We start from the raw sequence: 25,268 nt of genomic DNA on the forward strand, positions 1-25,268 counted from the left end.
AACCCTATCTTCCCTGTTTGTGAGGTATCCTTGCAAGATACCTTATCCCGAACCATGCGCTGTTGTGCAACTGTCGGCCTTTCCCCCATATCTAGTTTAAAAGCTGCTTTATCTCTTTTTTGAATGCCGACGCCAGCAGCCTGGTCTCACCCTGGTTAAGATGGAGCCCATCACCTAGTTAAGATGGACCCCCATCGTTTCGGAATAGGCTGCCTCTTCCCCAGAATGTTGCCCAGTTCCTAACAAATCTAAAACCCTCCTCCCTGCACCATCGTCTCATCCATGCATTGAGACTCCGGAGCTCTGCCTGCCTCTTGGGGCCTGCGAGTGGAATGGGTAGTATTTCAGAATATGCCACCCTAGAGGATCTGGATTTGAGCATTCTTCCTAAAAGCCTAAATTTGGCTTCCAGAACCTCTCTCTCACATTTTCCTATGCCATTGGTACCCACATGTACCAAGACAGCCAGCTCCTCCCCAGCACTATTTAAAATCCTGTCTACATGCCGCGTGAGGTCCGCCACCTTCGCACCAGGTAGGCAAGTCACCAGGCGATCCTCCCATCCACCAGCTATCTACATTCCTAATGACTGAATCGCCAAGTATGACAGCTGTTCTAACCTTTTCCTCCCGGTCAGACATTGAAGATATATTCTCGGCAGGTCCTGGCTACAGGAGTACTTCCTACTTCACCAGGGTGATGCTGTCCTTCTAGGAGACCTCCCTCCTCCAAGGTAGCACAGTGGCTACCAGACTGGAGGTGGGACTTCTCTACAACATCCCTGTAGGTCTCCTCTATGTACTTCTCTGTCTTCCTCAGCTCCATCAAGTCTGCTACTCTAGCCTTAAGAGATCTAGGAGCTCTTTGCATCGGGCACACACATATGACATCTCACCAACTGGGAGATAATCATACATATGGCACTCAACGCAAAAGACTGGGTAGCACCCCTCTTGCTGCTGGATTGCTGACTCCATCTTAGTGTTTTCAAGTTTCTCAATTTTATAATAGTTGCTACAGTATTAAGAATTTCAGTCTGATATAAAGTGATTTTAGTTTATATATTGTATGATCCTTGTAGTGTTAACAACTTAAATGGTAATGAATGTATATAGTTCTATAAGAGCACTCCTAGCTTATTACCCTAATTACACTACTTGCTATAAATGTAGTGCTGTCCTGGGGGGGGAGGGTCAGGTGTTGGGGAGGGTGGGTGGGAAGACTAAATTAGATCCTACACTGCCTGTCAGACCCTATCTGCTACTGCAAGTTAATAGGATTACTACACTGGTAGAAAACACAGCTCCTTTTAAACAACTCCAGCACAAAGAAAAACAATTTACCAGCACAGAATTGAACACAGTTTTAAAAGAAACTACCAGCCCCCAAATTAAAACTAGCAAGTATAGAGTAGATAAAAGAGAGAACTTTACAGGTTTACAGAGAATTCATTAAGTTTCTCTGACTCGTCAGCTTCGAATACCATTTCTGGCACCGGTATCCCACCCAAATCTTCCTCGGTGAAGACCGAAGCAAAGAATTAATTTAATCTCTCCGCTACGGCTTTGTCTTCCCTGATTACCCGTTTTACCCCTCTGTCATCTAGCGGTCCAACTGATTCTTTTCCCAGCTTCCTGCTTTTAATATACCTAAAAAAATGTTACTATCCTGCTTATAATCGAAAGAGAAAAACGCCTATAGTGCAACCCAAATCGGGAGATAGACGTTTATCTCCCAAAAACGAATAAATCAATATAATGGAAACAAAACTTTCAGTGCGTCCGTTTCGCTCGTACGCTCAGATACAAACGCCCAAATAAGGGGCGTGTCAGAGGCGTGCTAAGGGCGGTGTTACGAGGTGGTCGTCTACAACGTATAATGGATAGCAAAATGATTTTGGGTGGACGGGAACATGGGCATCATTGCTTAGACCCAAAATAAAAGCGACCAGAGCAAGGGGGAAATCGTCTTTAGACCCATTAGCGATTGTGTGGAGTTGAAGAGTGGCGAGATCGGTGTTGGGAGAGCTGAATTGTTGGTTGCAGAGAAAGCTGAGTGTGTGGAGTACCTGTTACGTTCGTCTGTCTGCCCTAGTCGGAACGTTGTCACCCTCACCTGCCTCTTTTGTGTCTTACCTTTTGACCTTTCCCTACTCCTCCTCCTTGCTCTATCGGTCCCTTCCCCTCCCCCTATCCCTCTCCATTCACTGTTCCCACGTGTATATTGTATTCCCTGACCTCCGTTTGTCTCTGTGTTGCCTGTACTGTTTGGCGAGTGAGTGGCCAGAGGGCATGGTGGCTGGCAGTAAGAGATCTGTGTGCTGTTCTTGTTTTACTACTAGTACTAATACTTGCACTGGTGGGCATATGGATGCAGTTAATGCACTGGTGGCTGGCATGGTAGAGGAAGAGGCCACACACCGCAGGAGGTATTCACGGCCCCGAGTGTTCAGGCCCCGCACCACCTTCCTACACCTCACTGACCAGCAGTGTCTAACAAGGTTCAGGTTTGATAGGGCGACCATTGTGCAGCTTTGTGAGCAGCTGAAACCCCTCCTTCAGCCCCAGACCCATAGGAATAACCCCATCCCTGTCCACCTCAAAATCACTGCCTCTCTCTCTGTCCTGGCCACTTGGAGTTTTCAATCTGTATTAGCTGCTAACACAGGGCTCACCCAGGCTGCTATTTCACACTGTCTCACCCAGTTCCTGGATGCCTTTCTAACTCACACCTCTCACTACATCACTTTCCCCATCACCCCCCCAGGCCCTGCACAACAACATGGCTGCCTTCTATGCTGTTGCTAGATTCCCCTTGGTCATAGGTGTGATTGACTGCACACACGTCGCACTCAGACCCCCCCCCCCCCCCCCCGGCCACACGAAGCCACCTACAGAAACAGGAAGGCATTTCATTCTATGAACATGCAAGTTGTGTGTGATGCCCAGGGGGAGATATTAGACGTGTGTGCCAGGTACCCCGGTTCCACCCATGATGCCTACATCCTACAGCACTCAGGCATCTTCCGCAGGTTTGAGCGAGGGGAGTTCACTGGTGGATGGCTACTAGGTAAGTGCAACATGGATGTACCCATACTATACCTCCTCCACTGGGCAACCCTCCACCCTGCCTTCCTCCACCTCACTCCACAACCCATTATCCTATTCCCCCCCCCCCCCCCCCCCCCCCGGTACCTGCTCCAAGCAATACACACTCATCTATCTCATTCTGTTTTTCTCCAAAGGTGACCGAGGCTACCAGCAGAGAACGTGGCTCATGAGCCCCGTGGTGCACCCACAACCAGGGGCAGAAGAAATATACAACAGGAGGCATCAGAGCACCCGGGGGATCATCGAGCGGACCTTTGGCTTGGTGAAAAAACGGTTCCGCTGTCTGGACCAGTCTGGAGGAGAGCTGCTCTACAGTCCAGAAAAGGTGGCCAAGAACTTTGTGGCATGCTGCATGCTGCACAATTTGGCCCAGCGCAGAGGACAGGCCCTCCCAGAGGAGCCACAGCCACCAGAGGAGGCCCCAGATGAGCAGGAAGAGGAGCCCCCTCCACCCCCAGCTTACCAGCTTGGCGTCAGAGCCAGACAAAGACTCATAGAAACAAGTTTTCTGTGAAAGTAAGTAAGTGCACATTTATTTGTATTATTCACATAAGTGTTACCATCAATCACACCCCCACCACCTCCCACCAACCCTCACCCTCCAGCATGTGCCGTCACTTTCCCCGTCCCCTCCTCCGTCCCCTCTTACCCCTCCCACGGACTTCCTTTGCAGCTGGTGCTGCAGGGGAAGTCTGTTCAGACTCCTCTGATGGGCTGCTCCCACTGTCCTCCTCCATATCCACACAGCAGCCTGCAGCTTCGGCTGCGCTGTGGAAATCTGGCCACCTTGTTGGCTGTAGCCTGGCCACAGGACCTAGAAGGGGAGCTGGTTTGGTGGGTGCTGCACTAGTGGCTGCGGAGGCGGACGATCTCAACGCCCACCTCTTAGCTGGTGGTTGCTGCCCACTGGAGGAGGTGGATGGCAGGTCTTGCTGCAGCAGCACTGGTGGAGTAGGTGCTGTGACCTGAGGGCGCAGGCCTTCAATGGTGTGCTGCAGCTGTTGGAGTTGCTGGAGCACCTCCTGGTGGGCTTGGTGCTGTGCCTGCAGCACCTCCTGGTGGGCTTGGTGCTGCGCCTGGAGCACCTCCTGGTGGGCTTGGCGCTGCGCCTGGAGCAGTTCCTCGTGGGCTTGGCGCTGCGCCTGCAGTGCCTACCGCTGCAGCTCTAATTTTTGCTGCCGGTACTCCTCCAAGCGCACATTGTGCCGCAGCAAATCAGTGGCCAGCTGCAGTAGTTGCCTCCTTTGGCTGGATGGCCTCTGGCGAGGAGCTGGCCCCCTATATGCATCCTCCTCATCAGCAAAGTCAACCGGTGGTAGAGGTCCAGCCTCTGCTGGTGGTGCTGGTGGAGGTTCGGTCTCTACTGCTGGTTCTGCTGCTGCAGGTGGTGGAGGTACAGCCTCTACTGCTGCTGCTGCAGCAGGTGGTGGAGGCAGAGGCTGTACTGCTGGTGCTGCAGGCGGTGGAGGTAGAGGCTGTACTGCTGCTGTAGGTGGTGGAAGTTGAGGCTGTCCTGCTGGTGTAGGCCTTTGTTGGGATTGGAGGCCACTAGGGCCAGCCTCCTCAGAGTCATCACCTGTATAGCACAAGGGTGAGGAAGTGTGTTGGTGAAAATAACCCACTTTTGTCTTTCAGCATTCATATACATTGCCCCATGCTTCATGACCCAGCAAAGAGAGATGGTGAGGAGGAATGGAATTGACACCCATGTGAAAGAGAGCACCACAGGCAGCTGGGTACAGGTGGTGGACAGACACAAAGTTGTGCCACAGTAGTAACCTACACACACCCATAGGAGCCAAGTGTAAAGTATTATTGGGGGTGCTAAGCCCAGTGCAAAGAAATCCCTCCCTGGACACCTACATGATATTTCCTCAATATTGGGGGGGGGGGGTGCTCAAACACCCACAGCACCCACAGAGTCTGCTCCTATGACACATATTAATACTACCACTACTCAAATAGAGCTTACAATTAAGATGCACACACAGGACAAGTAAGAGGGAAGCCAATGACTACGGCAGGGATAGGGAGTAAGGGTACAGAGCAAGTGAGTAGGGGTTAGGAGGTCAGGACACCATCATAAAGGTGGGCGTTTATTCCACATATGAAGACAGCCTGAGACACACCCTGGTGAAACTCCTCCCCCCCACCTCCCTCCTCTTGCCCCCCCCCCAGTCCTGACTTCCCTCCCCCTGGCCCCAACTTGTATAACACAGTGTAGTGCAGCACAACAGATACCCCAACCTCATAATGGACAACCTACCTGAGCCCTCAGGCTGGGCCGAGGTGTCAAGGGACCCGATCCCGTGGATGCCCTCCTGGGGTAGGAGAGCGTGAACCATCAGCTCCATGGGGGTGAGGTTGGCTGTGTCATGTGCTGTGGGATTGGCCCCAGCATTCCTCCTCACATCCCTCTTCAGCTTGCGCCACTTCCGCTTACAGTCCTCCACGTCTCTCCCACAATGGAAGACTGCATTCAGCCTGTCACGTACCGCCTCCCATTCCCGCTGCTTTGTGGTCGCAGCCAGCCTCTGCCCTGTGGGAGCAAACAGATTGGCGTGCCTTTGCTCTATCTCCTGCACCAGGAGCTCCACCTCTGCATCTGAGAAATTACACTTCCGGGTTGGAGGCTGGCGTGGCGGCATTGTACCAATGGGGTTTCGAAAATACAGAGTGGGCGTTTAAATTGTCGCCAGGAACGCCCATGTTGGACGGGGGATAGGCGTGTCTGATATGGGTGCTTTAATTTCGATTATACACACAATTCCTAAACGTGCCCAGCTGAGGTAGCGATTTGAAGCGCGTGATTTCAATTATGGGTAGATAACTATGGGCGTCCCCACCTGCCTTCCCCTTCTTGATTGCCATTTAACCAGCGATTTTATGCGCTGGGACTTTGGCAGTTCTGATTCACATTAGTTCACACGTTTTACCCTCACTTATATTACGGTTTGTGTTTGGCAAGGTATGCTTCGGTACACCTGTGTATTTTGGGGGGTTGTTATTTGTGGTTGCCCTCAGCCAACAACACTTCCGTTTCCATCCTTTGAGCCTCTTCCTGTCTCCCATTCTTTCTGCCTAGTTGTAGCAGGCAGTCTGTGGGAGCTAAGAAATTGCTACAATCACACCAAATCAAGCACCCCTCAGCAAGGGTCCTTTCACTGAGGCAGACTTCCAGCTAATGTTCCAGAAGATAGAAGGCGCACTACACATTCTTGAAACAGACGTTCATGGTAAGCTCTTATTTCTCTGCCACCTGTTCTCTTTCTGCTCATCATCAAGGACTGTCCATTCACTGTATGTAGTCTGCAGTCAACTCTTAGCTGTATGTTCACCACAGGTTCCTGTGCACTGGTTGGAGGCCATCAGCCCCGTACTGTGTGGTTCTGCCAGGTCCTCAATGCTGTGGGCCAGCTGTTGCAGCTGCTGTATTGGTTCCCGGTAGGTTCAATCCTTGTTTATGTGCTGAACCCCAGTCCCCATTTATGAAATGGCCACCCATTCTCACTTTTGATAGGAGGGGGAACAATATAGGCAATTCATGTTTTTAGCACAGTATTGAACACAGTCCTACAATCCTCCATAGTTCTGGAACAACAACATTTCTAACATGTAGGCTGCAAACTAGTTTCAAGGTGGCCACAGGTACTGCCTACCAGTGGCGTAGCCAGAATGTAATTTTTGGGTGGGCCAGTGGGTAGGTTGGGTGGGCATGCATTTCTTCTTCCCTTCTCTACCCCGCCCCCCCTATGAACTTTAAAAGTTAAATACTATAAATTTGAACCCCTCCCCACCCCACCCCGACATCCCATCTGAGCCCCCCTGCACGACCCAGTCCCCACCTGCCTACCAGCTCCACGATCGACGAGCAGACGACCCTCGTCTTCCATCCGGCATCGAGTCTTAAAAAAAAAAAAAAAAAGCCTAGAGAAACGCCTCGCGTCTCCTGTGCACTGCTGTAAAGCAAGCAGCAAATCGTCTCGTCGGTCCTTCCTTCACTGTGTCCCGCCCTCTGATGTAACTTCCTATTTCCGCAAGGGCGGGCACAGTGAAGGAAGGACCGACGAGACGATTTGCTGCTTGCTTTACAGCAGTGCACAGCAGACGCGAGGCGTTTCTCCCGGCTTTTTTTTTTTAAGACTTGATGCCGGATGGAAGACGAGGGTCGTCTGCTCATCGATCTTGGAGCTGGTAGGCAGGTGGGGACTGCAGCGCCAGCAGAGCACCCCCCTCCCCACCTGCTGACACCCGGGGCTGGGCGGGCCTGGAGGGAAACTGGCTGGGCCTGGGCCCATCCAGGCCCACCCGTGGCTACGCCCCTGCTGCCTACTGAGCCCTTAAGACATGGTGAGGGAGAGGGTTTGTGCTTACAGGTCCAAACCCAAATTACCTGCAGGTAGCTACAACCTGGTGGCTGCCGTGGCCTAGTGGTTAGATCAATTCCCACTGCTGCGCCTTGTGAGCCAGAGCAAGCCACTTAACCCTCCATTGCCTCAGGTACAAACTTACAGTCCTCCTGGGACAGGGGAAGACCCAGAATACAGGAAGGTAGGTCACCTTGACTTACTACAGAAAAAGGTGTGAGTAAACACCATATTTATTTCTGCCCTTCTGTAACTCTTGTATTATATTGCAACTGTGATGCAGTAAGCCTCCATCTAATGGTTTTCCCATTGTTTTCCCTTTTGTCCTCAGCACTATATACCATTGCAGATGCATTGAATGTGAAAAGATGAGGCAGCTGTTTGTAGCTCCTTGGTGCCCCCCCCCCCCCCACCAATTTGGTATGGTTGTGGGTAAGGGTGTCTGGTGATCACACTGAGAAAACATCATGTATGTGCTACCTAGGGTTATGTGCAACTTTGTACTTGGCAGATCACAAGTGCTAGACAACAAATCTATTATTTATGCCACTCTGTGCTGTGGGGCTGTATGGTAAGGGGGAGGGAGAGAGGGTGGATGGCCATTTGTGGTCCTCATGAACAGTAATAGCCATCCAGCCTCCGCGGCCCACCCCCCCTGCACATACGGCCATGCAGGTGGGAATGAACAGGTGGCCTTCTGTATGGGCAACATTATCACAGACATGCATCAACTTTCCCATTCACACTTCAAATTTCAAGCAATGCATATTACTGCCTCCTCTCACATCAACACCACCATTTGGTTATATGTAATGCACATGGTAGAGAGACACACACACCCTGTTAGATTAAAGATAACAAATATATTTATGTAAAAATCCCCCCACCCCCACCCCTACAAATCCCCCCCCCCCACACACAACAAACCCCCAACACCCCTACATATCCCCCCAACCCCCCCTTAAACAATTCCTCCCCCCCACAACATATCTCCCCAACACCCCCCCACACATTTCACCAATTCACCCAACCCCCCCACCTCCCCACAACTCCTACGTATCACCCCCCTACATATCACCCCCCCCCCCCCAAAGTAGGTCAAGGCCGGCCACAGCCTCTCACCAGCGCCCTCTGTAGCAGGGTAATGAACAGCAGCAGCACCACCCTCAGTGGGCCTTGGAGCTGCTCATTACCCTGCCTTAGTGCTCTGACCTCCTGCAGCAGCTGGTTCTGGCCATCTACCACCTGCTGCAGGAGGTGCAGGAGTACTGCAGCTGGCCCAGGGGATGGACGTGGCCCAAGGGATGGAGATGGCCCAGGGGATGGAGGTGGCCCAGGCGATGAGCTGCAGGTGGGGAGGGGTCCTCCAGAATGTCCCCATCAATGATGAGGACCCCCTCCTCCGAGTCCTTTTCCTCCTCCTGCTCCTGGTGGGCCTCCTCGGCCGGCTCCTCCTCCGAGTCCTCCTCCTCCTGCTGGTGGTCCTCCTGGGCTGGCTCATCCTCCTCCTCCTCCAGGTGCCCCTCCTCATCTGCCTGCTCCTCCTGCTGGTGCTGGAGCCCTGTGTATGTAAAAAGAGTGTGGTTGAGATCAGCACTTGCAACATGGCTTGCATACTGCAGTAGCTGGGTGGCCTGAGGCGGGGGAAAGGTGTGGTGAGGCGTGGGCTATACCCATGGGGACCGAGATGCATCAGATGACATGACAGGGAACCCTGGAAGCTGCTCTGACACAGCACACACAGGACATGTTGGCAGACCACACTCATTGCTGACCAGCACGTTTGCATTGTGAGATGCGACGAGGGTTTGCTGACCTGTTTTTATTGGGGGGGGGGGGGGGGGCGGTGGTGGGAAGGGTGTTTAGTACATAACTTTTATGTGAGGGAGGCCATGACATCCAGTAAAAGTAGCGCCTCAGGCAGGTCTACCAGGACACACTATCCACCCACCCACCCCAGAAAGGGGGAGAGTAAAGTGAAGCACGTCATCTCATTCATCTCGGGGGGGGGGGGGGGGGGGGGGGATGGTCGTTGGAAGTTGCAGCCACAGTCATGGGAGGGCACCTGCAACCTACGTCCTTGATCTGGGACAGATATGTTATTACTTAGTAGTTGGCTATTAGCCACATGGAAATTGATATTGTACAGGACATTTGCATTATTCAATAAATATATTTACAAATCAGTACAGGTGCCCTGTTTTGAATACTTACGGCGAGCCCTGAGGTGCCGTCGCACTGCCCTGATGAGATCAGGGCTCTCCCGCCTCACACGGTGGAACCTCCTCCTCAGGGACTCCAGGTCCCGGTGAACCCCGAAGCGTCTGTAAAATATAAGTTTGTAGAGCAGGAGTCAGGGGATGGTCCTTCTTGCCCTCTGCACACACATTCATTTGTCAATCAAATAGCAGAGCGGGTCAACACTGTTGGGGGGGGGGGGGGGACCACTTCCATTGGTACAGATAATGATGCCATAGAGGTGGCCATGAGGCCAGAGACTCCCGTTTGTATGCATTATAAGTTATGCCTTTTAAACTACTTTATATGTGTTATCATTACCATGTTATCAAGTATGCTATACGTTTAATTGGTATAATGTTTCCACTATTCATGATGTGTTGTAAGCCACATAGAGCCTGCAAAGAGGGGTGGGAAAATGTGGGGTACACTTGCAAGAAATAATTAAATAACGAAATACATTATTGTAGGGATGTGGGAATGGTCATCCTTTCAAGAACATACATTTTATTAGTGATTGTGCATGTACCCATATTACTCATTATCCTTGCATGCACACTCCAGTTACTGGTTACATTGATGACGGAGTTGTTATATGTGTAGGTACAGGAAGGGGGGGGGGCAAACACTTACCTTTCAAGCCTGTCCCTGATGCGGGACCAGGCTCTCATGGCCTGGAGCCTGGGGGGCAGGTGGTGGTGCTGGATGAACAGCCTGTGCCGGTGCCTAAGGCACAGCCGCACCAGCAGCAGGCTCTCTGCGTGGCTGAAGTTTGGCTCACGTCGGTGCGCCATTTTTTCAGTGAGAGAATAGGTGTTGGAAAACAAGTGCCTTATATGGACGCCCTTGCATGACGGACGTCATTTCGTGCACAGCTCCATATATGGATTACCATCCCATATATGACCCTATCAGCACGTGGATGCCGTCGTATTCATAGACGTCCCTGACGTGCATGACTGGTTGTTATGCATGCGGGCCCTTCATGCGTGCGGAACTTGCCTTATATAGATGAGTATGAAGCACCCAACCCTTTTCACATACACACAATATGCATATAGCTGCATGTTCAGTAGGTACAGTGCATGCAGTTCCGGACATCCAGATAGGGCACATATGAGGAATATTCAGTGGAGCGGCATGATCTTCCTGTATTTGACGCGTATGAACATCCCTCATATTTCCCGTACCTGGATGTCCAGAACAGCATGCACTGTACTTGCGGTACAACTATGTACATTCTTTTACACACTTTCTGATTTGGTCATTTTCAGCTGCGATAATCAAATGTGTTAGGGCGCCCTATTTAGTAACGTTTATGCGCTCCTCATTTGGTTGTTTTGCAACAGGGATAATCGATTATCGAAAAACGCCCATACTATTTTTCGATTATACATGCCTGATTTTGGACGTTTTCGTAAGGACGTCCTAATGCATACTTGAACGACCTTTCGATTATGCCCCTCTACGTGTTTTTGCCTCCAACGCGATCTTTTTTTCGAAGTCCCTCTTAGCCTTCCTTATCAGCGCTTTGTATTTGACTTGACATTCCTTATGCTGTTTCTTATTATTTTCAGTTGGTTCCTTCTTCCATTTTCTGAAGGATTTTCTTTTAGCTCTAATAGCTTCCTTCACCTCACTTTTTAACCACACCGGCTGTCGTTTGGTCTTCCGTCCTCCTTTTTTAATAAGCAGAATATATTTGGCCTAGGTTTCCACGATGGTGTTTTTGAACAGCATCCATGCCTGATGTAAATTTCTGACCTTCGCAGTCACTCCTCTAATTTTTTTTTCACCGTTCTTCTCATTTTATCATAGTCTCCTTTTTTAAAGTTAAACGCTAACGTATTTGATTTCCTATGTATATTTACTTCAAAGCTAATATCAAATCCGATCATATTATGATCACTGTTATCAAGCGGCCCCAGTACCATTACCTCCTGCACCAGATCATGTGCTCCACTAAGGACTAGGTCTAGAATTTTTCCTTCTCTCGTCGGCTCCTGTACCAGCTGCTCCATAAAGCTGTCCTTGATTCCATCAAGGAATTTTACCTCCCTAGCGTGCCCTGATGTTACATTTACCCAGTCAATATCGGGGTAATTGAAATCGCCCATTATTATTGTGTTGCCAGTTTGTTTGCAGCCCTAATTTCCTTTAACATTTCTGCATCCGTCTGTTCATCCTGGCCAGGCGGACAGTAGTACACTCCTATCACTATCCTTTTCCCCTTTACATATGGAATTTCAATCCACAGTGATTTCAAGAAGTGTTTTGTTGGCGGTCAAGATGGCGTCCGTGAGAGGGAGTGCAGCTTGAAGCTCCCGAAAACCAAGTCGTTGCTCACAGCGTTTATCTTTCTTTCACCTTCGTTATGGTGAAAAGAAAGGGGAAAACTGGGGCTAAAGCCGCTCCGAGCCCTGGTGATACTCAAACACTGCGTCAGCCGACTTTGGAAGTGTTCGGTCTTCAAGCGCTGGGCGTCCAGAGACCTACCCGAGACCATGTGGAGAATCGGGGCTGATGGGAGAGCCTCAGGCAGAGGTTCTAGAGGCTGGTGGCGGCCCTGTCAGCCATTCGACGCCGGATGGTTTGACATCAGGACGGAGGGCGGGAGATATTGATTCCTCACCTTCCCCCATCCAGGCAACTCCACCCTTAGGCCTCGGTGTGAGGTTGAGACCGGCAGTCGTTACTCTTGAGACCCTTTGGGATGCGATCCAGGTCCTAAATTCATCTCTGCTTCAAATTTCAACTTTGTTTAACTCTGAAGTAAAGGACTTGAAATTGCAATATCAGACCATGGAATCGATGGTTAAAGTGCAGGAGGATAAATGTGAGTCAAATTTGATTGAGATAAAGAAACTTCAAACTATTGTTGGTAATATAGTAACTGAAAGAGACAGTGCACAAAGGAAAATTGATTTTTTTGATAATCAACTTAGGCGTAACAACCTAAGATTTTTAAATTTTCCTAAGACTCCTTTGATATCTCCGTTGGAAATGTTAAAGAAATACTTTTCTGATATATTGGGAATTCCTAAGAAAGCTATGCCTCCAATTGTTAAAGCTTACTATGTTACAGGAGCTAAAACAACTGCTGTGGAGGCGCCACAATTGAATTTAACACAATTTTTGAAACATCCTTGGAACCTATTACGGAGTGCAAGACTCTTCTTGCATCTTTTGTATTCGAAACCGATAGGAATAATGTATTCAGACTACACTTCAGATTTATTTCAGCTCAATATTTTGGATCAAAAATACAAGTGTTTCCTGATATTAGTAAATCTACTCAAAGAAAGAGGAGAGAATTTCTGGGGCTAAGGCCTCGGATTCTATCATTAGGTGGAACTTTCAAATTGAAATTTGCATGTAGATGTCTTATTTCCTTAAATACGGCTTATTATGTATTTTTTGAACCAGATAAATTGAGACAGTTTATACTTGCTAAAGAAAGCGGTGGCGAAGTAGCCTTGGAAACACCTGAAGGGAGCTAAATCGGCTGGTAGGCCTATGGGTCCTGCCCTCTCAATGTAAATTTATTTAGAGTATTATCTCTTCATTTTCCACATTTTCATTACTTTGTATCTTGATCATTATGTGAGGACTAAGTAGCAATGCATTTTCAGGTGATCCTTGACTATGTAAAGGACAAAACATTTTTCCTTTTGTTATTTCCTGATTTTCCTACATTAATTTAAAGTGAATGTATATTTTGAAATCTATAAATAAAGAAATAAAAAAAAAAAAGAAGTGTTTTGTTTCCTGCAGAATTTTCAATCTATCTGATTCAAGGCTCTCGTTAATATACAATGCTACCCCTCCACCAATTCGATCCACCCTATCACTACGATATACTTTGTACCCCAGTATGACAGTGTCCCACTGGTTAAACTCCTTCCACCAGGTCTCAGAGATACCTATAATATCTAATTTTTCATTTAGTGTAATATATTCTAACTCTCCCATCTTATTTCTTAGGCTCCTGGCATTCTTATATAGACATTTTAAAGTATGTTTGTTGTTCCTATTTGCATGATACTTAGTACTTGACAGTATTAATTTGCAATCTTTAGTCTGATTTTTATTTTTATTTAAGGACACCTGATCTACTACTGTCTCTTTTGCAACCTCACTATCAAGATACCTATCTTCCCTGTTTTGGTGATATCTTTGAAAGATACCTTATCCCGAACCATGCTCTTTTGAGCGACTGTCGGCCTTCCCCCCATTTCTAGTTTAAAAGCTGCTCCTTTTTAAATGCTGATGCCAGCAGCCTGGTCCCACCCTGTTTAAGGTGGAGCCCATCCTTTCGGAATAGGCTCCCCCTTCCCCAGAATGTTGCCCAATTCCTAACAAATCTAAAACCCTCCTCCTTGCACCATCGTCTCATCCACGCATTGAGACTCCAGAGCTCTGCCTGTCTCTTGGGCCCTGCACATCGAACGTGTAGCATTTCAGAAAATGCTACCCTAGAGGATCTGGATTTGAGCTTTCTACCTAAGAGCCTAAATTTGACTTCCAGAACCTCTCTCCCACATTTTCCTATGTCATTGGTACCCACATGTACCAAGACAGCCGGCTCCTCCCCAGCACTATCTAAAATCCTATCTAGGTGACGCGTGAGTTCTGCCACCTTCGCACCAGGCAGGCAAGTCACCAGGCGATCCTCACGTCCACCAGTCACCCAGCTATCTATATGCCTAATGATCGAATCACCAACTACAACAGCTGTCCTAACCTTTCTCTCCCGGTCATCACTTGGAGACATATCCTCTGTGCGAGAGGATAGTACATCCCCTGGTGGGCAGGTCCTGGCTACAGGACTACTTCCTACTTCACCAGGGTGATGCTGTCCTTCTAGGAGACCTCCCTCCTCCAAGGTAGCACAGTGGCTACCAGACTGGAGGTGGGACTTCTCTACAACATCCCTGTAGGTCTCCTCTATGTACCTCTCTGTCTTCCTCAGCTCCATCAAGTCTGCTACTCTAGCCTTAAGAGAACGGACACGTTCTCTGAGAGCTAGGAGCTGTTTGCATTGGGCACACACATATGACATCTCCCCAACTGGGAGATAATCATACATGTGACACTCAATGCAAAACACTGGATAGCACCCCTCTCGCTGCTGGACTGCTGACTCCATCTTAGTGTTTTTGAGTTTTTCAATAATTTAAAACTTGCTACAGTATTAAGCCTAATATAAAAGTGTCTTTTAGTTTATATAGTATATTGTATGATTTATTTAGTGTTTCCTTCTTAGATGGTAATGAAATGTATTTAAAACTCTGTAAGAGTTGTTACCCTAATTACAATAACTGACTATAAATGAAGAGTTGTCCTAGGGGTGGGCGGGTGTTGGGGAGGGTGGATAATTTGTCAGGTGTGGTTATATAGAATGTGTGGTGGGATGAAAGGAGAGTGCCAAGGTGCCGCCTACCCTGTTTGAGTTGTTTTCAATTATTCCCAAGACACTCTATCGAAAATTGGTGGGAATGCGTTTAATAGCTTACAAACGTTTGCCTGTGTACAGCTGAAAAATAAATGTTATTAAATCAATAACTTGATTTGAACTAGCAGGGTATAGATGTTTTAAAATTAAATTTAAAAAAACTAAGAGAAATAAATCAATACATTTAATACAAGCTGTTCTCCACAGCTTGGTTCCAACAGTTCACTTAACAAAAGGCTGCCTGCCGATTAAAACTGGTGGTATAATCAATCAGACACAATAGCTGCCTCTAGTCGCTGAACTGATGTCACTCTGCACCCACAACAGAGAGGAGGCTATTGTACAGGTTTTAAACAGCTTACTTTTTCAAGCTCCGTGGAAGAATCATGGGAGGGCCAAGAACGTGGAACAAAATTCTGAGGAGGATGACCAGCTTCACAAACCAGATATTTGGTGGCATCATGCAGCACCCCCATGAAGAAGTCATTGCGGTCCTTGTTTCTCCATGATATTATTGCTGCTACCACTAGTATCTGAAAAACAAGCAAACAAAAAGGCCGCCAAGTTCATATGGGTGAATTTAATTTAATTTTTAATTGAATTTAACAACATTTAACAACATATTTATATTCCACTTAGCCAAAAGAATAATTGGTTCATGGCAGATCACAATCAATTTCAAAACATTCTCTTTAACAATATTACTGGTGTCATAATAAAATCCTAATTTGTAAAATATTTCTCAAATAACAAAGTTTTCAATTGCTTTCTAAATCATATTTAACTGGCTTACACATGCAGTTGAAAAGGAAGTGAATTCCCTAACTCTGGGTCAGTACCAATTATTAGTCTCTTCTTCCAAGCTTTCATTCTAAAAGGGTAGCGATACACGGTATTTGTTCTGGGTTTCTTTTACAAAGCTGCGCTAGCGATTCCTGCACAGCAAATGTGAGGAAGCCCATAGGAATTGAATAGACTTCTTCTCATTTACCACACAGAAAGTCGCAGCTTTGTCCTCTCTGATTGAAAACTTCTAGATGGGTCATACCATGTTACTCAATTTGCCATATATATTGGAGCTGTACCATACAAAATGTTAAATATAAATAACAGTACCTTAAAATCTATTCTTGCCTTTATGGGTAACCAATGAAGTCTCGTCAGATAAGGACTTACCCTCTTATATTTTGCACTACCAAAAATCATCTTCACTGCTACATTCTGTAGCATTTGTAGGTGAGAAAGTTGATAATTTGGTAGTCCAAAGAAAATTCTATTACAGTAATCAAATGTTGTTACAAATAACAGCTTGTATCACTAATTGTAAATGATTTATATCCAGGTAATATCTAATGCTGTGAACTTGATGTAATTTTCAAAAGATTTTTTTAGATATCCATATCCATAGTTATCCATAGTCAAATTAGAATCCAAATAACTTTGGTCATCCCCGCGTTGGAAAACAGTTGAGGACGCCCAAAATCGGCTTTCGATTATGTCGATTTGGGCGACCCTGAGAGAAGGACGCTCATCTCCCGATTTGTGTCGGAAGATGGGCGTCCTTCTCTTTCGAAAATTCACCTGATAGTAACATAGTAAGTGATGGCAGAAAAAGACCTGTACAGTCCATCCAGTCTGCCCAACAAGATAAACTCATATGTGCTACTATATATGTACCCAACAAAAGAAAAAAGGGGTGGAGAGGGCCCAATGTCAAGAGATCAGTCACCACACTCAAGGGTAAGATGCTCCAGAAAAATCTTTATTAGTACTATATATGTACACCTGACCTTGATTTGTATATACCAGATGTTGACAACCTTGCGAAATACTTCAAGGAGAAAATTATACAACTACGACTCAAAATACCCGCTAGCCCTATTGAGTACGCCACACTCTTAGATTGTCTAGATCCAGAAGAAGGAATACACCCAGCAGGCAGAACCTGGACCGAATTCGAAATACTATCAGAAGGCCTCATCTCTGAAACTCTCAAAAGATATGCCAAATCCCACTGCAAACTAGACACATGCCCAAACAACCTTATGAAATCTGCTCCTCAACAATTTAAAATAGACCTAACAAACCATGTAAACTTCATGCTACAAAATGGACTTTTCCCAAAAGAAAAAGGAAAAATCTTACTCACCACAATACCTAAAGATACAAAGAAAAGCACGAGTGAATTAACCAATTACAGGCCAGTAGCATCCATACTACTAATAACCAAAATAACCGAAGGAATGGTAACTAAACAACTCACTAACTATCTAAACAAACACTCAATATTGCATGATGCCCAATCAGGATTCCGGTCGAATCATAGCACAGAAATAGTATTAGTCACCCTTATGACTAAATTTAAACAAATAATTGCGACTGGCAACAATATACTCCTCCTACAATTTGACATGTCAAGTGCCTTCGATATGGTAGACCACGGAATCCTATTACACATAGTTGAATACTTTGGCATTGGAGGAAATGTCCTAAATTGGTTCAAGGGGTTCCTAACCCAACGTTCGTATCAAGTCACATCAAATTCAACCACGTCTAAGGCATGGACACCTGAATGTGGAGTACCACAAGGATCACCTCTCTCACCAACCATTTGCAACCTAATGATGATCCCTCTGGCAAAACTCCTATCAAACCATAACCTCAACCCTTATATATACGCTGATGACGTGACAATATACATCCCTTTCAAACAAGACATTAACGAAATCTTCAACGAAATCAATAAAAGCCTACACATCATGAACACGGGCAGATGCATTTCGTCTGAAATTAAATGCTGAAAAAACTCAATGCCTGATACTCACCTCCCAGTACAACACAAAGGAATTCACCGCTATAAACACACCAAACCTAAACCTTCCAATCTCAGAAATGCTCAAAATCCTTGGAGTCACTATCGACCGCCACCTAACACTCGAAACTCACGCAAACAACACAACTAAAAAGATGTTTTACTGCATGTGGAAATTGAAAAGGATAAGACCATTCTTCCCAAGATCCGTCTTTCGCAGCCTAGTGCAATCCCTCGTACTCAGCCACCTGGACTACTGCAACTCACTATACGCAGGTTGCAAAGAGCAAACACTGAGGAAACTTCAAACAGCCCAAAATATGGCAGCCAGACTCATCTTTGGAAAGCCAAAATATGAAAGTGCAAAACCATTATGAGAGAAACTGCACTGGCTTCCACTCAAGGAACGCGTCACTTTTAAAGTATGCACATTAGTCCACAAAATCATCCACGGCGAAGCCCCAGCCTACATGTCTGAGCTAATAGACTTACCACCCAGAAACGCCAAAAGATCATCCCGAACCTTCCTCAACCTCCACTTCCCCAATTGCAAGGGCTTGAAATACAAGACGCTACATGCGTCAACCTTTTCTCACATGAGCACGCAGTTTTGGAATACACTGCCGCGCAACTTAAGAACGATCCACGAGCAAGCTTCCTTCCGCAGATTATTGAAGACCCATCTTTTTGAAAAAATTTACGGAAAGAGCCAAAACACATAAAATCCACACTTACTGTTCATTAATACACTATACATCCACTTCTGAACTCTCATCCCCCTTAATCCCACATCACTTATACCTTTACTCACAGAAATATGTATACCATATGTCTTTATGCCTTAGTATTGCCCTTTAAGCTCCCATTGTCTCCTTCCAATGTTCAATGTTTGTGTTACATTGTTGCACTCCTTAGCGACACTTCGATTGTCTTGCATAATTCTGCACAATGTAATCCATAACCAATTTGTAACAAATTGTACTTCCATCATTCATTTCTTATTGTAAGCCACACTGAACCCGCAAAAAGGTGGGAAAATGTGGGATACAAATGCAATAAATAAATAAATAAATCTGCCATTTTCAGGGCACAGACCGTAGAAGTCTGTCCAGCACTAGCCCCGCCTCCCAACCACTAGCCCCGTCTCCTAACCACCTAACCAAACTCTGTAATAGGGTGGACATCCAGAGGGTGTGGATGGCATGTGGAAGGATCTAATGAAGCTTGAAGAATGGTCCAGTAATTGGCAACTAAGATTTAATGCTATAAAATGCAAGGCCATGGACTTGGGTTACAAAAATCCAAGGGAACGGTACAGCATAGGGGGTGAAGTGCTTCTGTGTACGAAAGAAGAGCGGGACTTGGGGATGATTGTGTCAGATGATCTTAACCTATTAGTGCCAAACGTTCCCATCAATATGTTCCCATATGGCTTATTATGGGAACATTGGGCACTAATGGGTTAAGGTGTCCAAACAGGTAGAAAAGGCAATGGGCAAAACCAGAAGGATGCTTAGGTGCGTAGGGAGAGGGATGATCAGCAGGAAAAAAAAGAGGTGAGAGTGTCCTTGTATAAGTCTCTGGTGAGGCCCCATTTAGAATACTGTGCGCAATTTTGGAGACCGCACCTAAAGAAAGATATAAACAGGATGGAGTCAGTCCAGAGGGCGGGTACAAAACTGATCAGTGATCTCTATCATAAAACATATACGGACAAGCTTATAGACCTCAACATGTATACTCTGGCAGAAAGGCGGGAGAAAGGGGATATGATAGAGATGTTTAAATATCTCCATGGCATTAATATACAGGAGGTGAGCCTTTTTCAAATGAAGGAGAACTCTGGAATGAGAGGGAATAGGATGACGTTGAAGAAATAGGCTCAGGAGTAATCCAAGAAAATATTCTTTCACAGAAAGGGTGGTGGATGCATGCAATGGCTTCCTGGTGGAAGTCGTGGAGACAAGGACTGTGTCTAAATTTATGAAAGTATGGGACAGGCATGTGGGATCTCTTAGGGAAGAGGTTAATGGTTACTGAGGATGGGCAGACTGGATGGGCCATTTGGCTCTTATCTGCCATCATGTTTCTTTGCTTTGGGTGGGGGTGTAGGAAAAACCAAAATTTACATGTACATTCTCCATTTCAGAAACGGAATGCACATGGATGCTGTGGCAGAACAGTGTGCTTTAAGCCGGCAAAATTGCCTATATTAGATCTTGAAGTGCTCTAGTTTGGCCAGTAGGTGGTGCATGTTATGTTTTAAGCTGTTACAAAGAATTGACCTCAGTGTTGCCAGGTGGGCGGTTTTACCGCCCAATTGGGCGGTTTTCCGCGACCCGCCGCGGGGAATTTTTGCCCGCGGCGGGTTGCGGTTTTTTTGGGCTGCTTTTTGGGCTTCAGGGCGGTTTTTTGGGCGGTTTTTTCGGTCGTGGGGGGCGGGGTTAGTGACGTTTTGGGCGGGGTTAGTGATGTTTTGGGCGGGGCCGATGATGGGGGAGGCGGGGCCGATGACGGGGGAGGCGGGGCCGATGACAGCGGGGGCGGGGTTGATGACGGCGGGGGTGATGACGCGGGGGTGGGGGTGTCAGGGGCGGGGTTTGAGTTTGGGCGGGTTTTGGGCTGGATTTAGGCTGGTTTGGGTGGGAAAAAAAATTTCCACCTGGCAACCCTGATTGACCTTTCTTTTCTTAGTTAACAGAGATAAGGAAATGCCTGAGTGATGTAACCAGCTTTTAGCTTTTTTCAAATGTTTTTGTTGACTACAAAATCCTGAGTGGTGTAGAACAAGTAGAAATAAATCGATTTTTTTACTCGTTCCAAAAGTACAAAGACTAGGGGACACTCAAGGAAGTTACATGGAAATACTTTTAAAATAAATAGGAGGAAATATTTTTTCACTCAATGAATAGTTAAGCTCTGGAACTTTTTGCCGGAGTTAGCGTATCTGGGTTTAAAAAAGGTTTGGACAACTTCATAGAGGAAAAGTCTGCTATTGAGACAGTATGGAGTGTTACCACAATCTGGGTTTCTGCCAGGTACTAGTGGGAGGAGGGCGCCACTGTAGAGCACAAGCAGCAGGTGCAGGTGGACCTGAGCTGTGCTGAGGGGCTGTGGGTAACCCCAGGCAGGTGGCTAGGTGTTTTGTGACAGATGTCTTAATATAAACAGCAATAGGATTTATAGCCACTCCCATAAAGAATTTCTAAAAGTGCTTATTTTTGTGATTAAGGGAAGTCTCCTCTTTAACCCACCATTGTTTTTATCCTTTCATATTTTAAAGTATAGAAAGATTGCAGGAGCATTTACTGGTGTAAGTTTGTAAAATGACAGACATACATGTGTAAGTTCTGAAATACCCGTTAACACTGAAAATTATAAAATGGATGCTCCTGCCGCATTTTAGAAGACTCCACATCGTAGATCCTTTTTAAAATACCACCAAAACTGTACAAATTCTGACCCGGATGTACTAATTCACATTTCTACATTCTGTCTACAATTGGTCTTGCCATTTAAAGTGGCAATATTCAGCTGCAATATTTATTTATTCATTTATTAACACTTATTAATCAACTCTATTGCAAAAACTCAAGGCGATGTATAAACAAAACAATACAAAATACACAACTATATCAGACAATTATGAGGCTAGTAATACAAACAGGGAAAGGAGAAGTAGCCTAACAGTGTAGCAGACTGGGAACCAAGCTCAAATCCCACAGTAGCACCTTGTGGCCTTGGGTTTGTCAGTTAGAGCTAGATATGGCGCCTAAAATATCAATATGAAAAATACCCATGTAAATGGTATTCTATATGCTGCCCCTAAACTTTGGTGTAGTTTATAGAATACATGCCTAAGCGGAGAGTAGTGTGTTAATTTAGGTGCAGCCACTTGCATCTAAATTTACGCTCAGATCACTATTATTCTGTAATTATGTATAACTTGAAGCCACACCCTCATTCTGCTCTAAACTGCCCATAACCTTCCCATTTCTGTGCCCCCTTTTTTGGACCGTGTGTTAATTTTAGGCAGAGATCCTGTGCCTAACTTTACATGCACTGGTTCCAATTAAATCTAATTAGTGCCAATAATTGCTTAGCCAGTAATTGGCACTACACCATCAAATCAAATCATCATTCATAAACCTACTCCCATAACCACACCTTAATCCCCTTTGGAAAATGCACGTAATTGCTTTCATGATGCAGCATCTCAGGGAGTTTATACCACATAAATAGTGCACGTAAATCCTGGTGCTGCTCTGACTCTGCCCCAAATCACTGCAGCAGTCTGAGCACATATTCAGTGGCAGTGTCTGGCCAGCTGGATTGAATTAGGTAGAAACCTTCCTACCCAGTTAAATCCTAAATATCTACCCCTTCATTTTTTCCTTTTTCCCCATTTTGCCTTTGGGATGTACCTCCAGCAGAGAAGACATGGGGCTAATTAGGTCAAAACATTGCAATGTACATCAAGCTGGACATCATGCATTGGGGTATTGTTTTGTGTCCCTACAAATCTCAATTCCATAACAGTTAATTTGAATCATCCATGACAGCATTTTATCATAGAAAGGGAATGAGAAGTAGGTAATATGAAGGGAAGAGGAGAGAAGCACGTAGACATTTATAATCAGAACTCAATTGCTAAATTGAGATGTGGTGAATCATTGCCTTACCAAGAGAGGCTCAATGACGAAGATGCAGTACACAATGGAAAAGAAGACAGAGTGGAGCCACAGAATGCATTTTGTGCTCCCAAATCTGAGTAATAGGAAAAAGAAACTTTTGTCAGTGGCTTGTATTTTTATACGATATACCCTTCATCTCATTAAAGATTAACCAGAGGCATGGTAAGCACATCAACCTGGAAAATGGAGTTTTATCTATTCAAAATAAGCCATAGTGATTATATTATAGCTATTAGGTTCATCCTGTAAAACTTGAATGACCCCAGCAGCTTTGACGTGGTCAGAAATGTAACTTTGTCAGACACATTATTTCCTTGTAAAATGGTGTTCTACACAGATCAACACTTACTCTATATCTATAGTGGGAGACTGGGAGTCATTCTAAAACAGGCTGTTTAGGGAAAAAGCAAAAAATGTGGCTGTTTGATTCCTATTTTAAAAAGCAGTAGACATGTACAAGGGCAGCACAATTCTACTACTACTACTACTACTATTTAGCATTTCTATAGTGCTACAAGGCGTATGCAGCGTTGCACAAACATAGAAGAAAGACAGTCCCTGCTCAAAAAGCTTACAATCTAATAGACAAAAAATAAAGTAAGCAAATCAAATCAATTAATGTGTACAGGAAGGAGGAGAGGAGGGTAGGTGGAGGCGAGTGGTTACAAGTGGTTATGAGTCAAAAGCAATGTTAAAGAGGTGGGCTTTCAGACTAGATTTAAAGGTGGCCAAGGATGGGGCAAGATGTAGGGGCTCAGGAAGTTTATTCCAGGCGTAGGGTGCAGCGAGACAGAAGGCTGCGAAGTCTGGAGTTGGCAGTAGTGGAGAAGGGAACAGATAAGAAGGATTTATCCATGGAGCGGAGTGCACGGGAAGGGGTGTAGGGAAGGACGAGTGTGGAGAGATACTGGGGAGCAGCAGAGTGAGTACATTTATAGGTTAGTAGAAGTTTGAACAGGATGCGAAAACGGATAGGGAGCCAGTGAAGCGACTTGAGGAGAGGGGTAGTTTGAGTAAAGCGACCCTGGCGGATGACGAGACGGGCAGCAGAGTTTTGAACCGATTGGAGAGGGGAGAGGTGACTAAGTGGGAGGCCAGCAAGAAGCAGATTGCAGTAGTCTAAACGAGAGGTGACAAGGGTGTGGATGAGGGTTTTGGTAGAGTGCTCGGAAAGAAAGGGGCGGATTTTACGGATGTTGTAAAGAAAGAAACGACAGGTCTTGGCGATCTGCTGGATATGATCAGAGAAGGAGAGAGAAGAGTCAAAGATGACCCCAAGGTTTCGAGCTGAGGAGACAGGGAGAATGAGAGAGCCATCAACAGAAATAGAAAACGGGGGGAGTGGGGAGGGGGTTTGGGGGGGAAAATGAGAAGCTCGGTTTTGGTCATGTTTAATTTGAGGTGGCGTTGAGACATCCAGACAGCAATGTGAGACAAGCACGCTGAAACTTTGGTTTGGATGCAAGATGAGATATCAGGGGTAGAAAGGTAGATTTGGGAGTCATCAGCATAGAGATGGTAGAAAAAGCCATGGGATGAGATTAATGAACCAAGGGAAGAAGTGTAGATAGAAAAGAGGAGGGGACCAAGAACAGAACCCTGAGGTACGCCAACAGGCAGAGGGATAGAAGTAGAAGAGGATCCACCAGAGTGAACACTGAAGGTGCGGAGGGAGGGGTAGGAAGAGAACCAGGAAAGGACAGAGCCCTGGAATCCAAGTGAGGACAGGGTATCGAGGAGTATGCTGTGATCGACAGTGTCAAAAGCAGTGGAAAGATCAAGAAGAATGAAGATGGAATAGAGACCTCTGGATTTAGCCAGTAATAGGTCATTGGAGACTTTAGTAAGCGCAGTTTCGGTTGAGTGGAGAGGGCGAAAACCAGATTGTAGTGGGTCAAGAATAGCATGTGAGGACAGAAAATCAAGGCAGCAGCGGTGAACAGCACGCTCAAGTAATTTGGAGAGAAAGGGAAGGAGGGAGATGGGTCGGTAATTAGAGGGACAAGTAGGGTCGAGTGAAGGCTTCTTAAGGAGAGGTGTGACCACAGCATGTTTAAAGGCAGCAGGGACAGTCGCAGTGGAAAGTGAGAGGTTGAGAATGTGACAGATAAAAGGAATAAGAGCAGGAGAGATGGCATTAAGAAGGTGGGTGGGAATGGGATCAGAGGAACAGGTGGTACATTTTGAGGAAGAAAGGAGAAGTGTAGTTTCCTCAATAGTAACTTCAGGAAAGGAGGAAAGGGATTGAGGGGGAGGAGAGAGAGGGGAACGGACTAGTGGAGGGAGAGGTGGCGAGGTAGAGAATGCAAGGTTTATCTTTTGAACCTTGTCGTGAAAGAATTCAGCAAGGGTCTGAGGAGATAATGAAGGGGGAGTTGGGGGAGGGGGCACCTTGAGGAGAGAGTTCAATGTGGTGAAGAGAAGTCAAGGGTTAGAGCCAAGAGAGTTGGTCAGTTGGATATAATAATCCTGTTTGGCGCGTAAAAGAGCAGATTGGAAGGAGGTCAGCATGAACTTAAAGTGTAAGAAATCAGCAAGCGCCCGAGATTTCCGCCAGAGGCGTTCGGCGGAGCGGGTACAGGAACGTAGGTA

General features: G+C 46.2%; 1 protein-coding gene across 1 annotated transcript in view; it reads right to left on the reverse strand.

Moving 5' to 3' along the window:
* LOC115474075 (polycystic kidney disease protein 1-like 1) overlaps positions 1 to 25,268 on the reverse strand; it is an 889,490-nt gene that overhangs the window by 458,199 nt on the left and 406,023 nt on the right. Inside the window, exons 19-20 of the mRNA XM_030209391.1 lie at positions 22,665 to 22,749; positions 15,533 to 15,703 (exon numbers count right to left, since the gene is read on the reverse strand). Coding sequence (XP_030065251.1) covers positions 15,533 to 15,703; positions 22,665 to 22,749 — 256 coding nt within the window. The remainder of the gene's footprint in view (positions 1 to 15,532; positions 15,704 to 22,664; positions 22,750 to 25,268) is intronic.

Source organism: Microcaecilia unicolor, chromosome 1 (genome assembly GCF_901765095.1).
Source record: "Microcaecilia unicolor chromosome 1, aMicUni1.1, whole genome shotgun sequence".
Taxonomy (NCBI): domain Eukaryota; kingdom Metazoa; phylum Chordata; class Amphibia; order Gymnophiona; family Siphonopidae; genus Microcaecilia; species Microcaecilia unicolor.